The sequence below is a fragment of the Phaethon aethereus genome, assembly GCF_964289735.1.
Source record: "Phaethon aethereus genome assembly, chromosome: 4".
Classification (NCBI taxonomy): Eukaryota; Metazoa; Chordata; class Aves; order Phaethontiformes; family Phaethontidae; genus Phaethon; species Phaethon aethereus.
The window spans coordinates 83110867-83134006 of NC_138578.1; the positions used below are offsets into that span (position 1 = coordinate 83110867).

Consider the following 23140-nt stretch of genomic DNA (forward strand, 5'->3'; position numbering starts at 1 on the left):
CCAACATGCCATCACCGTGGGGGCAAGTAGGTCTTGAGAGGGGATGGAATACTACAGGAATGACCTTTTTTACAGCCACTTTGGTGCTGAGGAGCTCTGCAGAAAGCCCCAGCAGTAATTCCCTTTTAGGAAGATCATCAGAAATGAGTACTCTGCTCAACCAACCTTCCATCAACGTGTGGTGGATGCTCCAGTAGACGTTCAAGCAGTGCTTCTCCTTTTTCATGCCTCGCTTGCATTTGCAGCCATACAGCTGGCTGGAGAGCAGGGCTGTCACGGTGCTCCGGCACTGGTTCTTGGCGTCGGGGCCCAGCTTGTTGGCTCCGTTGCCTGCGATGCATTGCCGGAGGGTCCTGAATTTGGCGCTGCAGATGGGGTCATTGGTACAGGACTCACCTGCTTGAAGGCAGTCCCTGCTCGAGCTGACAGCTTCCGCCATACCTTCTGCAAGAAAACCGGAGAAGTGGTGTGAGGGTGATGGAGCAACCCCAGGTAGGAAATTAATTGTGTCTCTCATGAGTTGGACAAGGCTGGGATGTCCATCTTCACATGCAGAGATAGACATCCCTCTCATCACCACCCACTCCACAGGCAATGACTCTGCCTCTGAAATCTTCAAGTGGGCAGATCCCTCTGCAACAGGCAACTGGAGGGTTTAAATGCCCAGGCTTGCCACTCCTACTCATGGATTGCCCACATGATTGGGGGAAGTTGGAGGGATGTTAAGGAAACAAGACGCAACCTGAGATTCAACACCTCAACCCAACCCTCTCTCTCCTACTGCTGAGCCACCAGCAGCAGCGAGATGCATGTTGCATCCACCTGAGAAGCCGGAAGGAGAGGTCACCTCTCTCCTGGAGGCCGGGTTCTTCCTGATTTGAGAGAGTGACCATGGACAGGGTCAGCCTGGAAGCAGGATTATATGTGGCAGAAACTTGACCAGTTCCTGGTGCTTGCTTTTTCCTGCTTGGAGCACAAAATCTTTCCAAACTCTTTGCTCCCCCAGCTCTCCACCTCATTTCTGCCCTCCAAAGTTAACAGCAGCCCAATGCTATGGAGACCCCAGGCTCTCCTCCTTGCACACAATTTAAGTCTGCCTACACCTCCCTGAAGCAATGAAAGGCTCTGTGTGGGGTGTTTTGACATGGAGTCAGCCCACAGGTGTCCCAGGAGTTGGCCCTTGTTCACTGTCACCACCTCCCTAGGACTTCCACCATTTTGTTTTGGCTTTTTCCAACCTTCTGTAAATTCTCCTCAGAGTTAATTGTAAAAATACAAAGTGCTCTGTTCCCCATGCCGAGAGGATAAACAAAAGCATGGGAGGAAGGCATTATTTACTACGTGTACACCACTAAATTAGTTCAGCAGGGCTCAGTGGTGCTGTGCTCCCATGGCCTGGAGCATCATCCAGGTGATGGAGAGGAGACAGGGGTCAGGACAAGGTGAATCACACTCCTTCCCGTTGGTGTGATGCTCTGGAGCATGTTGACAGAGGTCAGGCATAACTGCACTATGGCTTGGGGGAGCGATGAAGAGGGAAACCTGGTTCATGGAAGGGGAGAATCAGTTTCTGTCCTATAACATAATTTTGGATCCTGCTATACTATAAAAACAGAAACTGCTGTCATGACCTTGAAGGAGGACTTCCCAAATACTTCCCAAAGGAAGTCCATGTCTCTAACATAACTTGTCTGCACTTTGGATAGGGACTGTAAGGGTAAGGATACCTTACCCTTCACGGGGTAGATAAGGTGGAGGCAACTTCTGGTTTTTGAGCTCCTCCAGGGTCTGTTCCTGGCGAAACCCAACTCAGACAATATTAGAAAATCCTCTCTCCTGAGAAAAATGTGAAGTCCTGATTTCTATCTCCAAGGGCTTCATGAGATCTCCCCTCTCTCCAAGAGTCTATTGATCTCCCCATAAAGTCCCTTTTTCCTTCTTCCACATGCTACCTCTCCTGCCCTGAATTTCTGCACCGGCCTCTGCTACCCTCCCAGTTCAGCGCTTGAGCCCAGTATATCCATGTCTCCTTCCTCAGCAGTAACAGGGTGTTCACTAAGAAGGAGCTGCTTCTGTTGCTCTTGATTAGAGTAGAAGGTAGCAGCTGGAGTTCAGATACTTCAGTTATGTTTATGACAAACCTGGTGAACCCACCAGGAGGTTTCCTCCTGAAATATCCCAATGGCTTCTCAAATGCAAAACCTCTCATCAAACTCCAGACTATTTCGAAGTGCCTCATGGCCAACGCCAAGTTTCAGTTATTTCAAATCTCACAATACCTCAAATTTCAGTTCTTCTACCCCTGATTTATTCATAGACCTGGTTTATTTAGCACTCAAGTCTTGTTTGGATCTGCCAAATGTGGAGAGAGAAATTATTTCCAACATGTAGGAAACTCTGCCTTGGGCTGTCGTATCTTTAAGAACTCCTAACACAAGGAACCAGTTTCCTTGAAATATCATTTGGTCTGCAATTTCATTGAATCCATAAAATGAGCCGGAGCTGCTCATAGTCTCTGCTTTCAGACACCACTGAATTTTCCATGCACATATCTGAGCAGAATCCACAAGGGGGAAAAAAAAAAGTGCTTGACTTATTTTGCTGTGGCTTTCTCCAAAGGTTCTCCTCTGGGCAAGGATAAAGCATGGCAGGTTTTATTCTAGAAGAGATGACTTTGTCAGTGTCATGTCAGCTGCTAGAAAAGTAGGTTAAAATAGAAATTATGACCCTTCTTCCCCCTCTCCGCTACATGAATTGCAGAAGATACTCCCCAGGATGGTTATAAACACAGCCAGCCTGTAAAAGCTGTAAAACACTTTGGGATCCCACTTTAAATAAATCAAGCAGATTGACCATTTGAGAAATTTTCCTGCAAATGTTTAAGTAAATATATCCTCAAGCTGAGACTTGCTTCATAGAACAAAGGCCAGGGGTGAATATCTACAGCCCAAGTCCAAAGCATAAAACACCCCCATTCAGGCTTTATGACAGAGGTACTTGAAGCAACTTGAAGTGGAGCGTCACGAATGACCCGTTCCATAATCATGTCACTTAAAAACCAAATCATTCAGGGGCTTTTATTGTTAGCGATGTCTTTGCAACTGAGACAACGTAACACCACGTTTTCCTCCTCACACTGCCCCTGAGAGAGTAATTTTATGCAACATTAAGAGAGAACCTCTTAGGGGAAAAAAAAATCTCTGTGACTTATAAAATAGACAGTGTCTCCTAACAGTCAGGGACAAAGGCAAAATCAGGTCTTCTCTCCCAAAGATGGAGTGGCCTTTCTGTTTTTACCTTCAAAAATCACATCTTGTAGACTTTGCACCATGGGATTTTTCTCCACCTCTGCCCCTGACTGACCAGGGGTCTCAGGATATGCGTCGGGTTGTGCATGGCTTGGGCTTTCCGTGCCTCTGCTTTTCTAACAGCAGACCTTCCAGCTCCCGCTGCTCTCTTTAAAAGGCCATTTGTCTGGATTTTTATTCCTCACTTGCTGCTAATTTCACGCTGTTTACAGTGGGCAGATGGAGTAATGAGTTTATTTTCCCATCCTGTCTGTAGCTATGCTCCACATCTGTTTCTGCTCTTGCTTACCTCAGTGGCACTTACATAAAGTTACTCCTAATGTGCAGGAGTAAGAGTGAAATGTGGCTCTTCCCATTGCTTTAACAGACCCTTGGTTCTTCTTATGCAGGCATCTCAAAGGGTATTTTGTTGGACAAGGAGGTCTGACTCGCCTCCAAGGAGACCATTTCCTTCACCAAGGAAATGCAGCTGTGCCTGGGGTACTGAAGTGTGAAGGTGACTCCATGTGGTCTGGAAACATTGAGCAAAATGCCTGGAGAGTACCCTGCCACTCTGCCTTTGTGATCCAACCAACTGTCGGGCTTCAGATGTTCTAGGAGGAACCACACTGCTTGTCATGGTGCTGTTCAACCTGGGGCTTTGGGATATGTCCCCCTTCCCTCCAGTTTTTGCATGTATTAGGTGTGAATCCTTTTACACCCCTGATTCATGCACAGTCTTAGGGAGTGATCAACACTTACTATTTCTGTGACAAGCTGTTGACTCCAGAATGTTTGGAGTATTGTATTGCTTTTACAATATTTGCTACTAAGAGAAGAATAACCGGCCAACATCTCCAACAAAGCAACAAGAGTGGTTCATTACCCCTTTAGGTTAGTTGGACATCTTTTACATAATTCTTCCTAAATCAGGCCTGCCAAATCTTGTACAATGAGTACAAGCACGATGCAGAAGTCTCCTACCTCTCACTCCCCTCATGCTCCAGCTGGATCTCCTGCACTCATGCATCCTCCATGCTGTGGCATCCCTTCTGCTCTGCCACCTCACATGCCTTCTGCACTTCAGAGGTCTTCTGCTGACTAGACATATCACATGCAACATGTCATGGTGTGTGAGAGGCTGTCCCTCTACAAGCTGTGACAGACACCTGGAGAACTGGAATCTAAACCTGAGGTGGGCATCAGACCATTCCTGTGTGTTCAGCTGGGAGAAGTGTCCATCACTGAGCAATCCTAATAGGCTGGGTCAAATTAAATCTGCAGGACAGATGTCGGTGCTTGCTAACAGGCAACTGCCTGATATCCAGAAACTTTCAACTTACCCACACCTGTCAGAAATAAGTTGTTACACACAGCTGTCCTGGAATGAAAAAATGATGGGAAAGGGAGTTTGGCAGAAATATTCCTAGTATTTCCCAAATATTCATAGACCAACAATGATGCATGAACGGGGCCAGGTGGCTAATGCAGATGGTCACTGCTAAACCTTGTTAGACTATGTTCTCATCTTGTAACTTTACAGCCAAGTGCTCAGGATCACCTAAGGAACAAGCCCTTGTATACAGCTCAAATTTCATTCCCCATTTACTGTTGAAATAGCTGCAGAGTGTGCGGAGGACTGCCTTTCCTCCAAGTGCATGCTTTGGGTCTGCCTGCACCTGTATACCTTAGGTTTGTTTCAGGAGTGCAAGACGTTGTGGCTCACAGGTGTCTCCCTCTCCAGTGGTCCCATTTGCAACAGGGTTGAGGCACTCAAGAGTGCTTGAGGCATGCAGGAGTGTCAGTGCTACACTAAATTAACTGACTGTGTTGCACTAAAACATGTACTCACATGGGCTCATCTCACTGGACAAACACCCTGCACCCTGCGTGATCTGGAGGGGAGCATATAAACCGTAACAGAGGTGCCCCAGTAAACGCCTCTACCGTACCGGTGGTCCTTCCCCAAACCTGCCTGAGAGCAGCCCTCCCAGGAGATCCCACATACCTTGTCCAGAACTCATAGCTGTCATCTGGATTTCATAGTGCCCAGCAATCCCCTTTGGGGTCCTGGGATGCAAGGGAAAGTTTCCTTCCCTTCCATCTGTCTTGCCCTGGGCTTAGTACATGTTCAGTCCTCCAACACCATGAATACATTGAGGGCTGGCTCGCTGTTGTGCTGGATTAGATCAGAGCGGCTCATGCAAGGAGGATGACACCACTGGTTGCTATCAGTCCTCTGTGGTTTTGCATGGTTTTACAAACATAACACACACATGATGAAATCCCACAGTGCAAACTGACCGTCATTTGCTAGTGAGTCTTCCCAGTCAGTACTGGGGTGGTGGAATTTGCTGAGAACACCTCAGGAATGTACTGTCTGAGGGTGTCAAAGCAATGCCGTAACATTCAGGCCAACAACATGCTGCATACCTTGAGCAGGCATTAAAAATGTGCTGCCTGACTCTTTGTACCTACAGCTCTGACCTTCCTCCCCTTGCTTTCAGGTTACAAGCAAACTTTTGCCTGTGTTTGCTTGGTGCCTTCAAGTAGGGCTTTACAGTTACTGGGGAAATACGAATAAATGCAGGAACATTAACGAAGTGTCGTCTTCTCCTGTAGTAGCTGATCCACATAGATTTACTCGTTGCATGGAATCAAAACCGGAAGAAACCACATTCCTGTCATCATTCTTCCTGCTTATCATATGTGACACCTAGATATTTTCAGAGAAGCTCAAAACTTGAGATGCCCTATTGATCAAGACCCCTGCTGTGGCAGGAAATTTATTAAGAAAGCCATCCCACCTGTTCTTTAGCATGATGAATCTGCGCAAGTCAGATCATGCGCAAATGTTTTTAGAGGGTTATTCTCTGCCCTGTGGGGACTTACACTGCAAAGTGAGAGTGAAATGTGATGGCCACAAGTGTTAAATGAAAGCATGAATAAGCCAAAGAGGGCATGGTGAGTCAGGTTTTAGATATCTGCAAAGATGAACTCAATAATCCCCAATTTGTCTCTGACAGCCCTTCTCATCTGGAGCTCTCTTAGCCATTTGCCAAGGAGGCAAGTGTCACTCTGACTTTGATGAAGCCTGAAAAGATGAAGCAATTTATTTGTCCCCCACAAGTCAATGACTAGAACCTGGCTGGAAAAAAAAATCATGGGCTAGGGCATTAGTTGCTGGATTGTGTCTGCAAACTTTCAAGTTAGAAGAAAATCCAGAGCCCTCTGGGTGTCTGTGGTCTGGTGAAGTTACATCATGCCTCCATTACCCTTAAGGAGAAAATAATTCCTCATGAAAACTCTCATGATAACTTAGGGTGAAGTTTCCCTAGATATCATTACTCTCCTACACTAACACATTCTTTTTGACAAGGCTTCAGACTTTGCTTTCTAAAAGTGCTTCTGGAATGCCCTGTCCTGCTGGACTGACTCAGCCAGATTAACCACCGAATCAGCTATAAAAAATTTTCTTATGAAAGAAAGATGCAAATCAGACCATCACGCTCAGTGCATGACTTGGCTGCAAATAGTTGTGTACCTATTCCAAATAAGATTCATCCATCTGACCAGAAAGAAGGCTTAAAACTTTTGAGCATCTGTGAAGTCTCAAACTGGGTACACGCTATTCAGAAATGTGTACTCTGAAACCCGTATCGTACAACAAGATACAAGGTTTGGCAGTGAACATGATACATGTCATATTCATTGCTTGCCACAATTTGGGGACACCATGATATTGATAAATCCTGATATAACAGGGGCTTTAGTCCCGGATTTCTAATGTAATAGAGGTGCTTCCCCCATCCCAAAGCTAACCAGTTATACCACCAAGAGGACACAGTGGTTAGTAGGGCTTGTGATCACTAGGATCTTAACACAGGTGCCTAAAAATAAGCATCCCATCCTGTGGGATAACTGGAGGTCTCTGGATATCAGCTCCTTGTTTGTGAAGATAAGAGAACATCTAGCAGGGAGCTGTAAGGACAACTGTATTAAAGACTGTGAGGTCTCAAGGGCTAGAGGAGATCTCTAAGTGCTTAAAGGAGATATATATATAAGACCACAAATTCCACCTAAGTTTGACTTTAAAACATCCTGGCCACATGGTAGAGACAAAGATTCTCTGGTGAGGCATAGCAAAGCAAGTTTAGACCCAAGACTGCTCCTTTTTAGGTCTAACGCTAGCTGGGTCTGCTTGATCATACCCATTTGTCTTTGTCCCCTTTCTGACATCTCATGTCCCTTGTCTAGAGATCTCCTGTGTGCTGGACAGGGCTCAGACATACCCCTATTCACCCAAAAGGTGATGATGAGCAAGAGCTTTGATTGGGCACCTTCCTGTGTCTTCAAGTTTGGTATTTGACCTTTGTATGCTGTAGAAAGTATGTCCCAAGGAAGTTGGCTCAATAAGAATATTGAGGATTCTTGATATTCAGAATGATCTTATTCTTCCTATTAGGTTGACCCCAGGAAGACATTGTGGGCATCCTGCCTGTGAGAGAGGAATGCAGTATGCATTTTCTTGGAGACACATGGCACGGTGAGGCAGTCTAAGTGGCCATGGCTGCAAAGTGGGAAGCATACAGGTTTCCTCACTTGGAAAACCTCAGTCTGATCTCCCCAGAAAGCAGGGGAGAATGCGTGCATGCACGTGTATGTGCGAGTGTGTGTGTGTGGAGGGAGGGTTGTGGAAAATGCAGTGAGTATTGTTCATGCCTAGCATTTATTCAGCCAAAAATACTGCTGATGAGAACATATATGGACTTTACAGCCGAGGCACTAAGTGTATTGCTTTGAATGTGTATTTATTGCTGGCATTTTAAAGCAACTCTTACTGGCACATCAAAATACTTCAAATGGAATCTGCCGTTGAAAGAGGAGTCATTACCACTTCAATTGGTGCGGCACTCGGAGGAACTGAGAGTGGTCTAAAAAGGATAGAAATGGTCAGTAATGCTCCACACGTGGGTGACTTCCACTTGCCCTGTCGAGCACTGTGACATTTTCTCTTCCTCGACGTCCTTGAGAAGAGTGTGTGACCATCAGAGCTCTCCACTGCTACAGTGAAAGCAACAGTCCTGATGAGGTCTTTTTCTAAGCAAGATCTGGGTCTAGCAGCCCCAAAGACAGAAATCCATCCCCCACTGGAGGGGTGGGGATGTTTTTAAGCATGTTGCCACCCTGAATTGTGGCAAAAAGGGTCAATTTTAGATGGGAAGTCAGAGACTTCAAAAAAATCATAGAATCACAGAATAGTTTGGGTTGGAAGGGACCTTTAAAGGCCATCTAGTCCAACACCCCTGCCATGAGCAGGGACATCTGCAACTAGAGCAGGTTGCTCAGAGGCCCGTCCAGCCTGACCTGGGATGTTTCCGGGGATGGGGCACCTACAGCCTCTCTGGGCAACCAATTACAATTGCAGTTGTTGAAGAATTGCTTTGTACCATCCTCAAGAAGCTGCTGACCTTGATCATCAACAGGGTTTGATACACAAAAAGTAAATAAAAAGTCCCTGTCCCACATATAAGTCTAAGATAAGGAACAAGCGGAGTTTTCTGCAAGCAGATGAAGGAAGCATGGGTCAAGGGTGGCACAACCCTATGTAGAGACATGCAAAGACAAATGGAGGTCTATATATGGAGGAATTGGGAGAACTAAAAAATAATTTAATCAAAGCAGTATCCATGACATCAGCAGCATGCTAGATATTTACAACAGTCTCCCCTACTTGGATTTGGTCAAACATTGACACAGGCTGCCCAGGGAGGTGGTAGAGTCACCATCACTGGAAGTGTTCAAAAAATGTGTGGATGTGGCACTTTGGGACATGGTTTAGCGGGCATGGGGATGTTGGGTTGATGGTTGGACTTGGTGATCTTAAAGGTCTTTTCCAACCTTAATGATTCTGGGACTCTGTGATTACATGCTCAAGTTCATTATCAATGAATTGCCATGGGGCTTATTTTCCAGTCTTTAGAGGAAAGAAAGTGCTACGTTCTGCAACTATTAGTACAGGCATTTCTCTGGCGCTTCTAATGGCTACATTTACTCTTCTCAAGGCAGAGCAGTGATAAGTGTATACTCCTTAACTACAGTCACTGAGCTGCGAGATCCCCAAAGAGCTGAGTACCGTGGTATTTGGGGTTCCTCAACAGTCCAGAGCTGTGGCAAGATTTAAATTTTTTTTTAAATGTTTCAAAGCCTATATTTCCATAGGAGATTGGAGAACGTACTGTTAGCATGTTCTCTCAGTCACTATTTCCTAGGTTAACCTGAGTGTAAGCCCTTTACATCACCCCCTTTTGCAAACAGAAGTTCTTCTCGCATTGCAGCTTATGCTCAACTGCCACTAAAACAGTGTTCGGGAGTCATCAGCCACAGAGCCGGCAGTAACTGAGCTCCTCAGCTATCATTTGATTTTGTACATATATTTTTATACATTTTTCTATCTGCCTGTGCCTCAGGATCAGCTCAGCTTCCCAGCCCAGATTTGAATAAGCAAGACAGTCTGATTCTCAACTTTCTGAGCAAAATTTCAGCTAGCAACGATCAGTGCCTTAAAGGCAGTCTTCTGAAGTCCAGCAGAGTGAGATACAGATCTTTTTCAGAGCCTGTAATGGTTTTATACACATATATAAATATATAAGTATTTTTTTAACTCCCTTAACTCCACTTTGCTTCAAATTACTTGACTGAAGAATTCAGGCATTCATCAACTCTTCAAAATCTTGCAAAGTCCTGTCAATTAAGTAAGGACCATTGTAAAACATGACCATTTCTGGAAGCCCATATCTGCCAAATAAAGGTTTACTGTTTCCTACAAGATACCTTAATAGAAGATTCTCTAATAATGCAGTCTCAGAGTACCCTGGATGATCCAACATGTCCACCACATCTGACCCATCATCATTGCTTTTTCTCTCTGAGGTAGAAATTATTGACGCATTTCATGCATATCCATTTATGCATTTTCTTTGAGTCTGTGTTCATTTGCGACCACTGCAATACATATTTCCAGATCTCACAGATTCTATAGAACGCATCAGGGCTGTAGTATTTTTGGCACTACTAATTTTTGCATTTGTATGCTATACTATCAATTACAGAAAGCTCTGATTTGAATTGATATGTAATTCCCAAGCCTCCTTTCAGTGACAGTGTTAATAGCTTTCTGCAATGTCTTGTCTTTTGCCATGGCCTCTAGAAGTTTATTCCCTACTGTGTTTGAGACGAGAAATCTCTTCCAACAGATTTGCATGTGTTATTGTTATGCTGTCTCTACATAGTCTCTTCAAGAACAGACTCCTCAAACACTTTCAGGACTGTGCCTGCTCTCAGGCAGCTCTTTTTTTCCTGGTTTGCACAAACTGCATTGATGCAGATGGAAAATGAAAGCTAAATACTCTCTTCTGCAGGTGAATGAGCTTTTTGCTTTAGGAACAATGAATTTGGGGTCCATTTTTTGTTGGGATCCATTTTCCCTACCTGAATATTTTTCTTTAACATTTTCTGCAGCAAAGGCATCCCTCTATGCAAGAAGATGCTGTTTCCAGACTACTTCTGAAAACCAATGCCACCAGCCTGAAAAATGCAGAAGAGTTTTGTCACACTGTCCTGAGCCGTTTACAGAGGGATTTAATGGCCAGGTGGTTCATCTTTGGGTGACACAACTTGCCAAAACTCAGGTGCTTGCTTTCTTCTCTCTTTGACTTCCAAAACAACCTGTTCAGGTTGGCAGTCCTCTCTCATTTTGAGTCCTTCTGCACAACATCCCAGAAAGAAGAATTGTCATCTCATTTTATTTCAGGAACCAAACTCTGCAAATTTGTCTTACCTGTCAAAGCAGCATTTCTGTAATCGCCTGGCTTTGGCCAGCATCTGTGTGTATGTCAATTCACTTGCACTTTCTCCCAAATATTTCACGTTTCTGATTTTAAATTAGATTTCTCTTGCCATGTCCCTTTTGTTGTCTTCCCCATTTGCTGTCCAAAAAGGGGGAAGATAACAAAATCTTTCAGGATATCATCTATGTGTCTTGCAATGCCCTCATTTCCTTCAAATAATTCTTGGACTTTCTTGTCAAAAGTCTCAGGAGCAAGTTAAAGCCCAGAGGGAAATTCGTACAAGCAACATCTCCCATCAAGGGCATTGAAAACACAGACTCTCAAAGTCTTCTTGGTCAGGAAAATTTGCAAGTACCCAAGAGGGGCAGCTAACAGCATAAAAGAAAACATCTCTAGCCATTGTCTTGAAAACATCTCCCTTGGCAGGCAAAGAAAATATTTTCTCTGAATATTCTTATTGAGTTCTTTGGGATCTAATCTCAGTCTGAGGGACTTGTCCTTCTTTCCTGCTGTTCCCGGGGGCAGACACATTGCAGTAGCTTCTATTTTTAAAAATGATTTCCAGTGTTAGTAGAAAGCCCAAGCCCTTCCCTTGATTTCTGTCTCATGAACAGAGGAGCATTTCTGGAGGCTGAAGCACTGAGCGCTTTAGGATCTGACAGCACAGATTTCTATGCCGTGTTCACCAATGCATTAAAGACATCTTAATACTGTTTTATTTTTCTTTTTTTTTAGCCAGATTCCTTCCTTTTAGTACCTTACTTGTAAGTCAGAACCTCACATATCTCTTGACTGTGATCCACCTGCACTGCTGATGAATTTTGTTTTTCAGTTTATTAAAGTTTTAGCTTAACTTGGGTGGGTGATGATGGGCAACAGTTCCAAGGAGATAAAGCACTTTGAGGACCCTTTTGGGCAAGACCTTCAGAATGACATCCAGGCTGCTTCCTGCCATGTCTTACCACACTCTTCATAGAATAAGCATTTTTCCCTTCAAATACTGTTTTAACCTCCCCCACGCTGCACAACGGCTTACACAGATCTATGTTCTCTGAGGGGTTGCTGGCACCTGTCAGCAAGTCTGTGTATATGAACTACGAGAAATGGCGGAAAAGGAACATCTTTATCTTCCCAATCCTTATCAAGAATGGGATCCCAAAAGAGTGGACAAAGAAATACCCTTTTTAAAGAAGCAGAAGAAGGAACCAAGTGAATTATAGACCAATCAGGCTAAGACTGGCCAGGAAAGTAAGCGGGTGACATGGTATGATTTCACTTTTGCAAGCTATTTGGCCCAGGCCCATATGATGCACCCATAAAAGTGGCCTATGAGCAATCATGGTAAAGTGGGTGGTCATGAATAGTGTGCTCCAGGAAGAGTCTCAGTGGCACATTTTCAGACTAAGAAGGTCTTCGAGGGTCTGTCCTGAGTCTGGTACTGTTCAATATTCGCATAATGACTTGGATGATGGAATAGAGAATAGATTTATGTAATTTGTGGCTGACAGAAGATAAAGAGGGGGTCACAAGCAATGTACAGGACAAGACTGGAATTAAAAATTATCTTGATCTGTTAAAGGCAGTGTCTGAAATCAAGAGGATGACACTGCACAGAAGCAGACGTGGCACTGGGCAATGTGAGTGCAAGAGGACAGGAGGGAGGAGTAAACCTAGGAAATGGGTGGCTTCCCAGCAGTATGGGAGACATGACCATGAGCCGAATAAGAAAAAGCAACAGGATGCAAACCAGAAAACAGGAGGTCTCAACATGAATCGTGTATATTTATCACAGGAAGCAATTATCCTGCACTTCTCAGCTCCAGTGAGGCTTTAGTTGGAGTTTGGGTCCACCTTTTTGGCAGGACAACATGTGCTAAGGAAGATGACAAGATCCCAGAGGAATTTTATTAAAATTTTAAGTGGCTTTTCAGGCTGAGGAAAAGCTGAAAGAACAGGGTTTATTTAGTTTAGGATGAAGGCTGTGAAGAAACAAAATCACAGCACTCGAGTATGTAAACAAGACGGTTCAGAAGCGGACAGTGATAGATAGCCCTCCACTGTCGTGGGATGTAAGAAGAGAAGTAATTCTGAGTAAATGTGCAGCAAGGGAGATTTAGTTAGATATTAAGAAAAATGTTATATGGGAAGTTAAAAAGTAGAACAGATTACGGAGGGTCTGTTTAATCCCCAGCAGTGGAATCATTTACAGAAGCATCTGTCAGAAATGGCTCTTGCATCCTCCCTTCTCTGCTGGAGCAGCAGACTTTGTATGTGTGGTCCCTTCCCGCTCCCCGAGTTGTCCAGTACTGTCCAGTTGCGATTATTGAATACCGTGTGGCTGGTGTGGACTTGTAAAGTGAGAACAACCACCTCAAAATCAAAGAAACCGTGCTGGACTCAGAAACAAATGAAAGGTGAATAAAGTCCGTGTGAAGTCTGGTTCTCTCAGAACAAGGCACCTCTCTTCTCACAGTTAAGCTGGTGTTAATCAGCAGTGACTGAACTGAATTATTCAACATGAAGGTGTGTAAAACCAAATCTGAGAAGAAGGAAGCCTGGTTAGACTGTTGTGGAAAAAAGAAGCAGCGTTTCCTTCTCTGAAGATAATTATGCAGGCTGGTGGTTAAGGACTCTCTTGGGAAGCAAGGGAAATGTGTTGGGAAGCCCTCCCATCGGGGAAGAGCTGCAGTCACCACACTAACTCATGAAAGACAAGCTGTTTGAGACTGAGTGCAGGGTCGAACATGCGCTGAACATGGCAATGGGGAAATTTAGCCATTGGGATTATCCTGGAAATGAAATCTGGAGAAAGTAGGTGCCCACTGGCTCAGCACAGGGCTCTGCTGGCAATGGTGAAAAGCCCAGTGTTGGGCAAGCTGACTGGCCCCAGAGAACATCCAGGTCCCAGGAGAGATGGTAAGATGTTTTCCCATTTGTATTTAACTTTCAGTTCCATGAGTGCCTCTGCCTTGTTCAGCAAATAGCTCTGGCCAACACTCCCTTTGTATCAGCTGCCCATCTGTGTAATAAAGAGCTTGGCCCTTCCCTGCTTCACCAGGCTCTAACGCAGCTACTGAAGCCTGTAGCTGCCCATTGGCTACCACCGAATGCTGACACTCTGCCACCGAAACAGCAGAAAGGCAGCTGATTTCTTAAAGCATGTTTCAGTACCCGTTGCAGGTCGGTGTCCTCCTTTGCCGTCCTTGACAGAGAGCTGCGGGAACTGCAGATCAAGGGCAAGCTGAGCCCGTTTGTTCACTCCATACCCTCCTTCAACTCAACGCCATCTCTGCAGGCTTGATGTTAAGGCAGAGCACGTAGCATCCCCTTGTCCACTCCTGCCAATAGCAAAATAGGCGCAATGCCTTTGAAGACAGAGATCTCGGTACATGAAGTTCAGCAAGGTCTCTGAGGGAGCCATGATGTCCACTGCATCAAAGAGTCCTAAAAGCATGTCAACATTATTGGTTCAGCAGGGGCCAGGACTCATTTTCAGGTTACCATTCTCACTGTAGAGAAGCAAGGAGAAAATTACATTTTCTTTGTTTGATCTTTGTCACGTTCTGGATCAGGAAAGTCCACTGATGTTGAGTTTGAACTACTGCCAGACTAACAATTGTTAGCAAAAAATGAACAGTATTTGGATCATGCCTTCAGTGATTTCAACATCATTACCTATCCTATACATCATTACATATAACTAAGCTCTGAAAAGCCTTCCAGCTTCACCTGGCTTGCAAAATACAAGAGCATCCAAGATGGGCCAAGACAACTATGCAGACCTTGAGCATCCATTGGTATGAAGAGAATCTCACCCATTTGTAAAGGGTCATTTATCAATGAATTCTCTTCTTAATGTACCTCTTTAAAACATTTAAATGACAGTGCATTCTGCATTGCACTGTTATGATAGAGAAACCAGCCATATGTCAAGCAGGAACTATGACCCCTTTTTCTGTGATTAAGTTCATTTTTGTTCCATCCACTTTTTTTTGTACATGATTAACTGGTGAATAAAAAGGCTCTTTTTTATTTTTCTTTGCAAGGGCTGAAGCAGTTTTAATCATATATAATTCAACACTTGCTATGCGATTTGCATTCCCTGCTTTAAGATGAATTTGGCACTAAACAAGCTCTCAATTATACTCCCCCGCCTCTGTTTTCTCTGGAAGTCACAAAATTCATTCAAACAAAAGCTAAACCCCCCTGAAGTTTTATGAAGATGAATGATGATTAAAATCAAAGAACAGAGATCCTTCTCCTGACTTTACAAAACCACAGGGTTCCAATATATGTTCTCCAGTGGCACTTTTCCAGGCAACCTTGGGTTCAAAGACAAAACTGTGTACAAGCCTGTACCAGCCGAGGTCATCGTGTCTATCTATCATCCTTCCTTCTCATGCCAACCCTTTTTTTGCTTCTGGCACTAGATATTAAATATGAAGGCTGGAGTTTGCAAGCCCAAGGCATAAGTGAGGACGAATAAGGCAGAAACTGAGATTAGAGGAGGAAGCTAAGTTGGAAAAACTGGAGAAGCTTCTTGCTGAAGAGGAGAGGAAGAGATAAGGCAGTGACAAATGGGCACTGATGCAAGACAGCTGGGATTTAGGTATGCAGATATATATATGTGTTTACATATATGTAAGTATGTATTTAAATGTAAGTATGTATTTAAATGTAAGTATGTATGCATGTAGCTTATATATATTACAGCATCGCTGCAGAAAGATAGTCAACACAGACCTGATTAAGAGTTAGGCAATCCACAGAGGAACCTAAATTAAATGCCTGCAGTTACACTCTGGGAACACTTCCATGCCTTCCTCCACTACAGGAGAGACTAGGGAGCCTCACTTAGCTGTGATCACCCCATAGCCAACAAGGCTGATGAGGGGAGACAGACAACATGGGGTGGGAGGTCACCGAAGGGAAAAGGCAGGCTGTGTTGGAAGACCAAAAAAATCCCCAACATGAGAACTTATACTGGAATAAACAAAACTCCACAGTAAAAGGACATTGAGGCAAGGATTCGCCAGTTGGGATATGCCATGAGTAATCCAGAAGGAGATGAAATCCACCCTTCTCAACGGAAACAGCATGATGGTATAGTCTGTACCAATACAGCCACATAATAAATCCAGTCTATGCATTAATACAACTTTACACACAGGAGTGTTTCTTAGTATGTATATCTACATTGCCCAGAACATCAGGGGCTGACTGCAAGTTAGACCGAGAGGTGCTATTTTAATCATCAAACTCAGGTTAAAAATCTACCTTTGGAAGCAGTGCAAGCATCATAATTGTACCTTGTGTAATATTTAGAGTGCTGCGCACAGCAATGAGAAGCAGCATTTGCAAGATCTAAGCAGCTTCAACAAGTCTTTTCAAATACATCTCATAAAAAGGAAAGCGAAAGAGATATTTCATCCAGCCAACTGTTAGTAATAAAAGGCATAAAACCAATGTGGAGGCCAGAGAACTGAGAAACACAGTAGAAACAATATGAGAGAGAGAGAAAGAGAGAAGAAAAATTGACCATGTCTTGGGGTTGTTACAAAACCAAGATGACAGATTGGCTTCCTCTACAGCTGGTGAGTTGAGGCACTGGGCAGGAGGTAGGACAAAATGGGCAAATAATGAACCATGGGGGCAGTGTATTAAAAAATAAAATAGAAAATATAGAATAAAAGGCAAATATTTAAGGAAGAAAGATGGGCAATGTCTGGCATTCATTTAGTCGCTCCCATCTGAGCTAGGTATCTATGTTTCTACATTGCTAGAGAAGCTGATTGCCCACATGTGAGCACTTAGCACTGTGTGAGATGCTCTAGGGTATCTGAGACGTGAATGGGACTGCAGATGTGACACAGTCCCATCGGAAGCCTGCACATTTCTGGAGCAGCAACTGGAAACCAAGCAGAGCATTAGGCAGCGCAACCAACTCAGCTGTAAGTAGACTTTTATATTAAATTAGAGGGATACAACCCTTGGAGCTTAATCCTGGTCACATAGGAACAGGATGTTCGCTGGAGGTGCGCTGAAACAAAGAGAGATGGCAATGAAAATGTAAGTCCCAGGTGTCAAATGTGGCCAAAGCAGGGACCATTAACTTCATTGTCAGGGGAAGTAGCAAGCTGATTAAAGAGAAGACCTCTGGCTTGTGTCAGGAATTAAATAAAGCATCTGGAGCCAGCCAGCTAGAATCAGAGCTCGGTTAAGGTGGGATGGGCTTTCACACTGTAACACAGCCACAAAGTGCCAGCAGTGTCCTCTGCTATAAACACTGGGTCTGCTGGAAAGCAACACTTCGGAAACACAGGGGAAGGAAACAGCATCCTAAAGCCACGACGTCTTCACCTGAGTTAGACCTGCACTTACGGCAACTAAGTGTTCCTTCCATCCTAGAGATCCCAGGGGATGGAAGGAAATTAAATAATAATAAGTTATTAAGCAAGGTTTGAACCTTCACGCTGAACTTGCTCCTTATGCCCTTCCTATTTCTGTCCTGGAAATCTGTTTTCAGTCTCAGCTCAAATAACCAAAGAATTTTGCTGTAAGAAATCATCTTGTAATCCAAGATAACTTGATCCATACAAAGGTCTAGTAACTTGCTCGAAGGTTTCTCTTACCCTTGTAAAGAAAGTCCACCCAGAAACAGGAGCAGAATCCTAAAATTTAATTACGGCTGCAGTACACATGCAATTATTTATAACACATGTTCAGTGATTATTTCATAGGTTTCATATTGGTGGGGTGGGGGAGGAGGTCACCAGGTTGCACACAAGCCTGGAATTCAGAATTGCTTGCTGAGGAGAGCTGGGGGAAGATGATTATGATGGATAATAGCAGAGAAGAGCATAAGGGAAATTGATTATGAAGGTTTACCAGGAACATGTGGACTATTAAAAACTCTATTACATATTAGAGAATTTCAGACCCTTAAACTGACAGAACCTTTAAAGGAAAATAACATTTTCTATCTTCTAATCAACACAGGTAGCAGTGCGTTTGGTCTTTCTTCCCTGCTCTCTGTTGACTCCAATTGGCCGTTTTAGAAAAGTTTAATGTGTAATCTGATAATTAAGCGTCATGAAGTTTGAATAGACCAGAGGCAGCTGAAAAAGGCAGCTGCTATGAAGTTCAGCTTTCCTCCTAACTGTCTGTATAAAGCCCAACTAATCATAGCTCTCCTTGAATGGCATTTGTTATTTCGATAACCCTTTTTTTCCCCCACATGGCACACTGAAGCTGCTGCCAGCCGAAGACAGCACAAAATTATGCCGGCAGCTGACTGTGAGGACCCCCTTCCTCCATCACATGATGAAAAGTAGTTCAGGGCTGTTTGGGACCTGGCCAGAGACAATACTACCTGTCAGGTCCCGTTCCTCTGCTGCCTCTCACCTGATAGAGCCGTGCTTCTGTTCGCAAGCACTCTTGCAGTCAGGGGCCAGCGTTCCTGGCGGTGTGCAGGGATAAACAATAAGGCAAAGGGCTGCAGTGGCTGCTTTTCGTCTTCAAAGGGTTTTTTCAGCTGTGGATGAACTCGAGGATCCCAGTGCCCGAGGAAGAATTAAGCTCCTACAGTGTTTCCCCACAGTGCCCTGCTCAATAGCAGAAAGGTCCCGATGCAGAAGAAGATTAAGAGTCATCAGACAAGGTAGTGACTGCTACACCCATTTAAAACCACGGAAACCACAGGGAAGAGATGACAGCCAGGAGGGAACAGGCACAAACCTGGCTCCAGACCAGACCCACCCATGAAAAGCCGGTACAATCTGAGAGGAGGGTCCTGCTGGAAATGCAGAAGACGGGAATGTTTAGGACGCCGGTGTGAGTGCAAGCTTGTGTGGTCTCATATTGAGTTGTCAGCAGCTGTTATGGAGCAAACGAGGCCAAGGAGAGGCAGCAAATTAGGGAAGGCGTTGGGATTGTAGGAATGAAGGGTCTGTGTTGGATGAATAGAGGGTGGATGTGGTCATGCATCAGAACAGAGCTGATATACATAGTCTAGAAGGGGGTCAGTGTAAGGTTATTTGGAGTAAAAAACACCCATGGGTGGAAGAGGGGAAAGGTCTGAAGTGCTCAGCTGCTCCCCTATCAGGACCTGCATTACAGCCAGGATGCGTGAGCATCGCCGTTCTGCTGTGGTCAGCCAGCAGCTGATTAAATCCCTCAGCGCTGCCCGCGAGAGTAAGGCAGGGGCCCTTCAGAAAGCAAAAGGACTGTATGACTCACAAGTTCGGAGGGCAGGAGGTCAGAGTTGACCTCCTCCCTTACACAGGCCAAAGGATTGCATCCACTTACAGTGGTAATGGCCACTATAATTTGTCTTTGGTTCAAGCGTATTTTCCGGGGAAGAGCCCCCATTGATTAGAAGACCTCAAGAGAGAAAGAAATCTCTTATGATCCTGGGTAGTTTGTTCCAATGGTTCATCGCCCTTCTTGCCAAAATGTGCTTCTTTTGGCTCCTTGGGTTGTATCTGCCCCAACTTCTTCCCCCACCTCTTGTTACTGCTTTCCCGGTGAGATTTAATGTTTTTTCCCCTCCTACTGGAAACACTTTGATAACAAAATCACTGCACCACGTGTCTCCCTTCTGCAACGACTTCATTCCTTAAAACCTCTGTTCCTGGAAGGTCTCTGCAGAACTACAAATAATTTCTGCAGCTCTTTACTCCACTGATCTGATAGTTCAAAATCTGCTCTCCCAGGCATGGGGAGGGGGCCTGTCCCCACTTTTTTGGCACCCACCCCAGCTGTGCTGGTCTGCTCCAGCATGGGGTTTTCACTTCTGTGTCCATGACGGGTTTGAGTGGACAGCGCCTTCTCAGCAGATCATGAGGACTGCCTGTCCACCATGGCCCCTAACTCCTCCTCTCTCTGCCAAATATCGTTGTTCTGTGGCAAGGGATTGTGGTTTTCCTCCGTCCTAGAAGCCTGGACCCTGCATTCAGCTAAAGAAAAAGCTTGTTGCATCTGCCTCACTTATGTACCAATGATGAGGATTTGTGTCTTCAGTTACTCAATACCTCCACAGTACAGATTGTTATCTTGTCTAAGAGCAGTATCAATATTTTTAATCATGCAATTAAAGACCATATCAGAATGGATGTGCACCAGGGGAAAGGAATTAAATTGCACAGGCAGCCTTGGATCTGTCATCACCTGTCTTTTGACTGCTTGGCTTTTCTACCTTAACCTTCTCGAACAAGATGAAACCACTCTCCCTCTCCTCCCCCACAAGGTGTAATGTACCTGTGCTGACCTCCCACAGTCCTCAGTATCTCCAAAATAAACACTTCACAGCTTTGCAAATTACCCTAGAGAGGGGCACAGGCATCTCATCTCCAGGCATGCTGAATCCCCTCCCTCCCCAAATCCTCTACATCTAAAGAACACATATGGGATCAGTAGTGAACACTACAGTGTATGCATCATGCCTCACGAGAGGACACATAGCCTGTTTTGGAGAGGTGGTACATATGCCTGGTGGGATGATGTGGTCTGCATGCAGCACATGAGCCTCAGATGAGGGCTCCTGGGCTACTTCCTAGCAATGACGCTAGAAGTCCATCAGTGTTTCCATGCCTTGGTTTCCCCAGCTGGGAGGTGGATTTGGAGATGCTGGCTTCTGCACAGGGAGCTTTGAGACCCCAGGTTTACTGCCAGGTAAGTGATAGCCATGGGGTGTTTATTTCTAGTGGTTTTGGAGTGAACCTGAAGCACTCAAGAGCTAGGTCCAGGCACAGTACAGACATGTCTATGCATGGCTGGTTTACCTGGCCAAGGTGATTTGCTCATATGGCCTGACTGTGCCCAGGAGCAGACCCCAAGGGACAGTGCCATTGATGGCTCTCAATGATCACTGGGGCACAAAGAGCCTCCAGTGTTGAAGGAGGAGCCAATTCAGAAGTGTCTGATGAAATAAGGGTGAAGCTCCTAAATCCTTGAGAAGATTTTGATCATGTCAGCCTGGTTTTGACTGTTTTCTGGAGCTGGATCCACTTTCTTTCAGGGTGCCTCTGTATCACTAGTGACCACAGACACCTCTCCTGAAGTGCTCGTTTCATACTTTACATAATTCCAGTTTTCTTGCAGCTCTTGTGGGGCAATTTTGAGGGACAGACTTAACGGGTTGAACGTCTCTCTGGCCTGTGAAGCTCACCTGGGTTCAGCAAGCATTGTGCCCTCAAGTGTCCTACATCCCCTGCAAGTCTAGGCTGGTGGCTGGGGGTCAGGTATTGAACTGGATAATCCTCTTGTTAGTGATGCAGGTTGCAAACTTAGTTGTCTACTGGCTCCAAGTCATGAACCAGCCACAGTCCCTCTCCATCCAGCCCCTCTTCAGTCCCTCTTTAGGTCATTTCTGCGAGCTGGGAATTTTGTACTACACTTGTGCTGCATATTCCCAGCTCGTTGCAATGCCATTCTCTAAGGAGAAATCCCCAATTTCATGAAATCAGAAGCTGGCACAACCGAGTGAAGACACAGCTGACTCAGACGACTGTACTGAAGCTATGCTGATTTACACCAGCCTGGGGGAAAACCACAATAATTTTTCTCTCCTTTGACTGAGTAGCCACGGTGACAAGAGACTGAACAGATGACAAAATAAAACAGATCATGAATCTAGAACATGTAGCTGGAATTTCCCCAGCGGACTCACAATGTGAAACATCAAAAAAAATGCCTGTGAAATACGAATTAATGGAAGGACAAGGTTTTAATCACAGTTACACAACTTTAAAGCCACAGTAATTCCATGGGACTCAGTCTGGTGACTCTGGATTTTTGCTAATATCACAGATGCCTCTAGTGTACAAGGAACAGACCTTGGTCTTATTTTTGATGTTGTCAGTTCTGCAGTGATGTCAGTGGCATATAAAAGTATGAGATTAAAGGTAAGATTCATGGGCTGGATTATTTGCTGGTGTGTGTGACTGGTCATCTCTGCTTCTTCTTCCGGATACACAGATATCTGTACTGGGGACACAGATATTTAGATAGATATTAGGAAAAAATTTCTTTACTGAGAGAGTGGTCAAGCATTGGCACAGGCTGCCCAGGGAGGTGGTGGAGTCACCGTCACTGGAAGCGTTCAAAAACAGTGTGGATGTGGCACTTCAGGACACGGTTTAGTGGGCATGGTGGTGTTGGGTTGATGGTTGGACTTGATGATCTTGAAGGTCTTTTCCAACCTTAATGATTTTGTGATTCTATTTCGAGGGGGAAAAGTTGTCCCAAATGGCAATTTTTAAAAGAAAATGTGTTATCACTAATAACAAGTTAATCTGCATATTAACAGCAGCTCTGACCACTGAATTAATTCCTAAACACAGATTGGAATACTCTAGGGACAAAAAAAAGACATCTTTTAATGGAGATACTCTGGAGATAACAGGACTCGTTGAGGTGGTGATTTAAGGAAAACTGGAGATAATGGGGCACCAAAAGAAAGAGCCAGCTGTAGCATCCCTGGGGAGTGAGGTCTACCTGTCACTTAAAAGTTGTCCTCTTTCACGAGCCCAGCCTTGCTGCACAACTCAAACCCAAGGGCAGCACAGGGATTTTGGCAGAGGGGGTCCCTGAGCTCGGGACATACAGAAGCAGCAGTGGGCCACGTATCAACCTCAGGCTCCACGTCACCCTTGCTGTGACCCGTGGGAAACTCAGTGGCTGTTGCTCCTTGGTTGCCACACAGCTTTTTGTCTGGGTGATTTAAGCTGGTTCCTTTTCCAGTTTGGGGGAGAGGCATGTAGAAGTAAAACTGGTGCAAAAATAATCTTTCCAAGCAGTGTTGTGGGATCGAGCATTTCTTTTTACCCACCCAAAACTCTGGTCTGGCACAGAGCAAATGGAGATGCACAGACAAACAAAAGATGACAGGTATTTTTGCCTTTAAATCAAAACCCCCAAACTAAGACAACTGTGGCCTCTGAACTGTGGCCATGATAAATCCTGCAATCTGCCTCACTTCTGCTCTGAGTTTCGCAGCTGGAG

General features: G+C 44.8%; 1 protein-coding gene across 2 annotated transcripts in view; it reads right to left on the minus strand.

The window, feature by feature from the left end:
- Positions 1-23140, minus strand: part of GFRA4 (GDNF family receptor alpha 4) — a gene marked incomplete at its 3' end in the record, with an annotated part of 72833 nt that overhangs the window by 13291 nt on the left and 36402 nt on the right. For both annotated transcript variants that reach the window (XM_081999515.1, XM_081999514.1), the window contains exon 2: positions 166-444. In XM_081999515.1, the coding sequence (XP_081855641.1) occupies positions 166-444 (279 nt within the window). The remainder of the gene's footprint in view (positions 1-165; positions 445-23140) is intronic.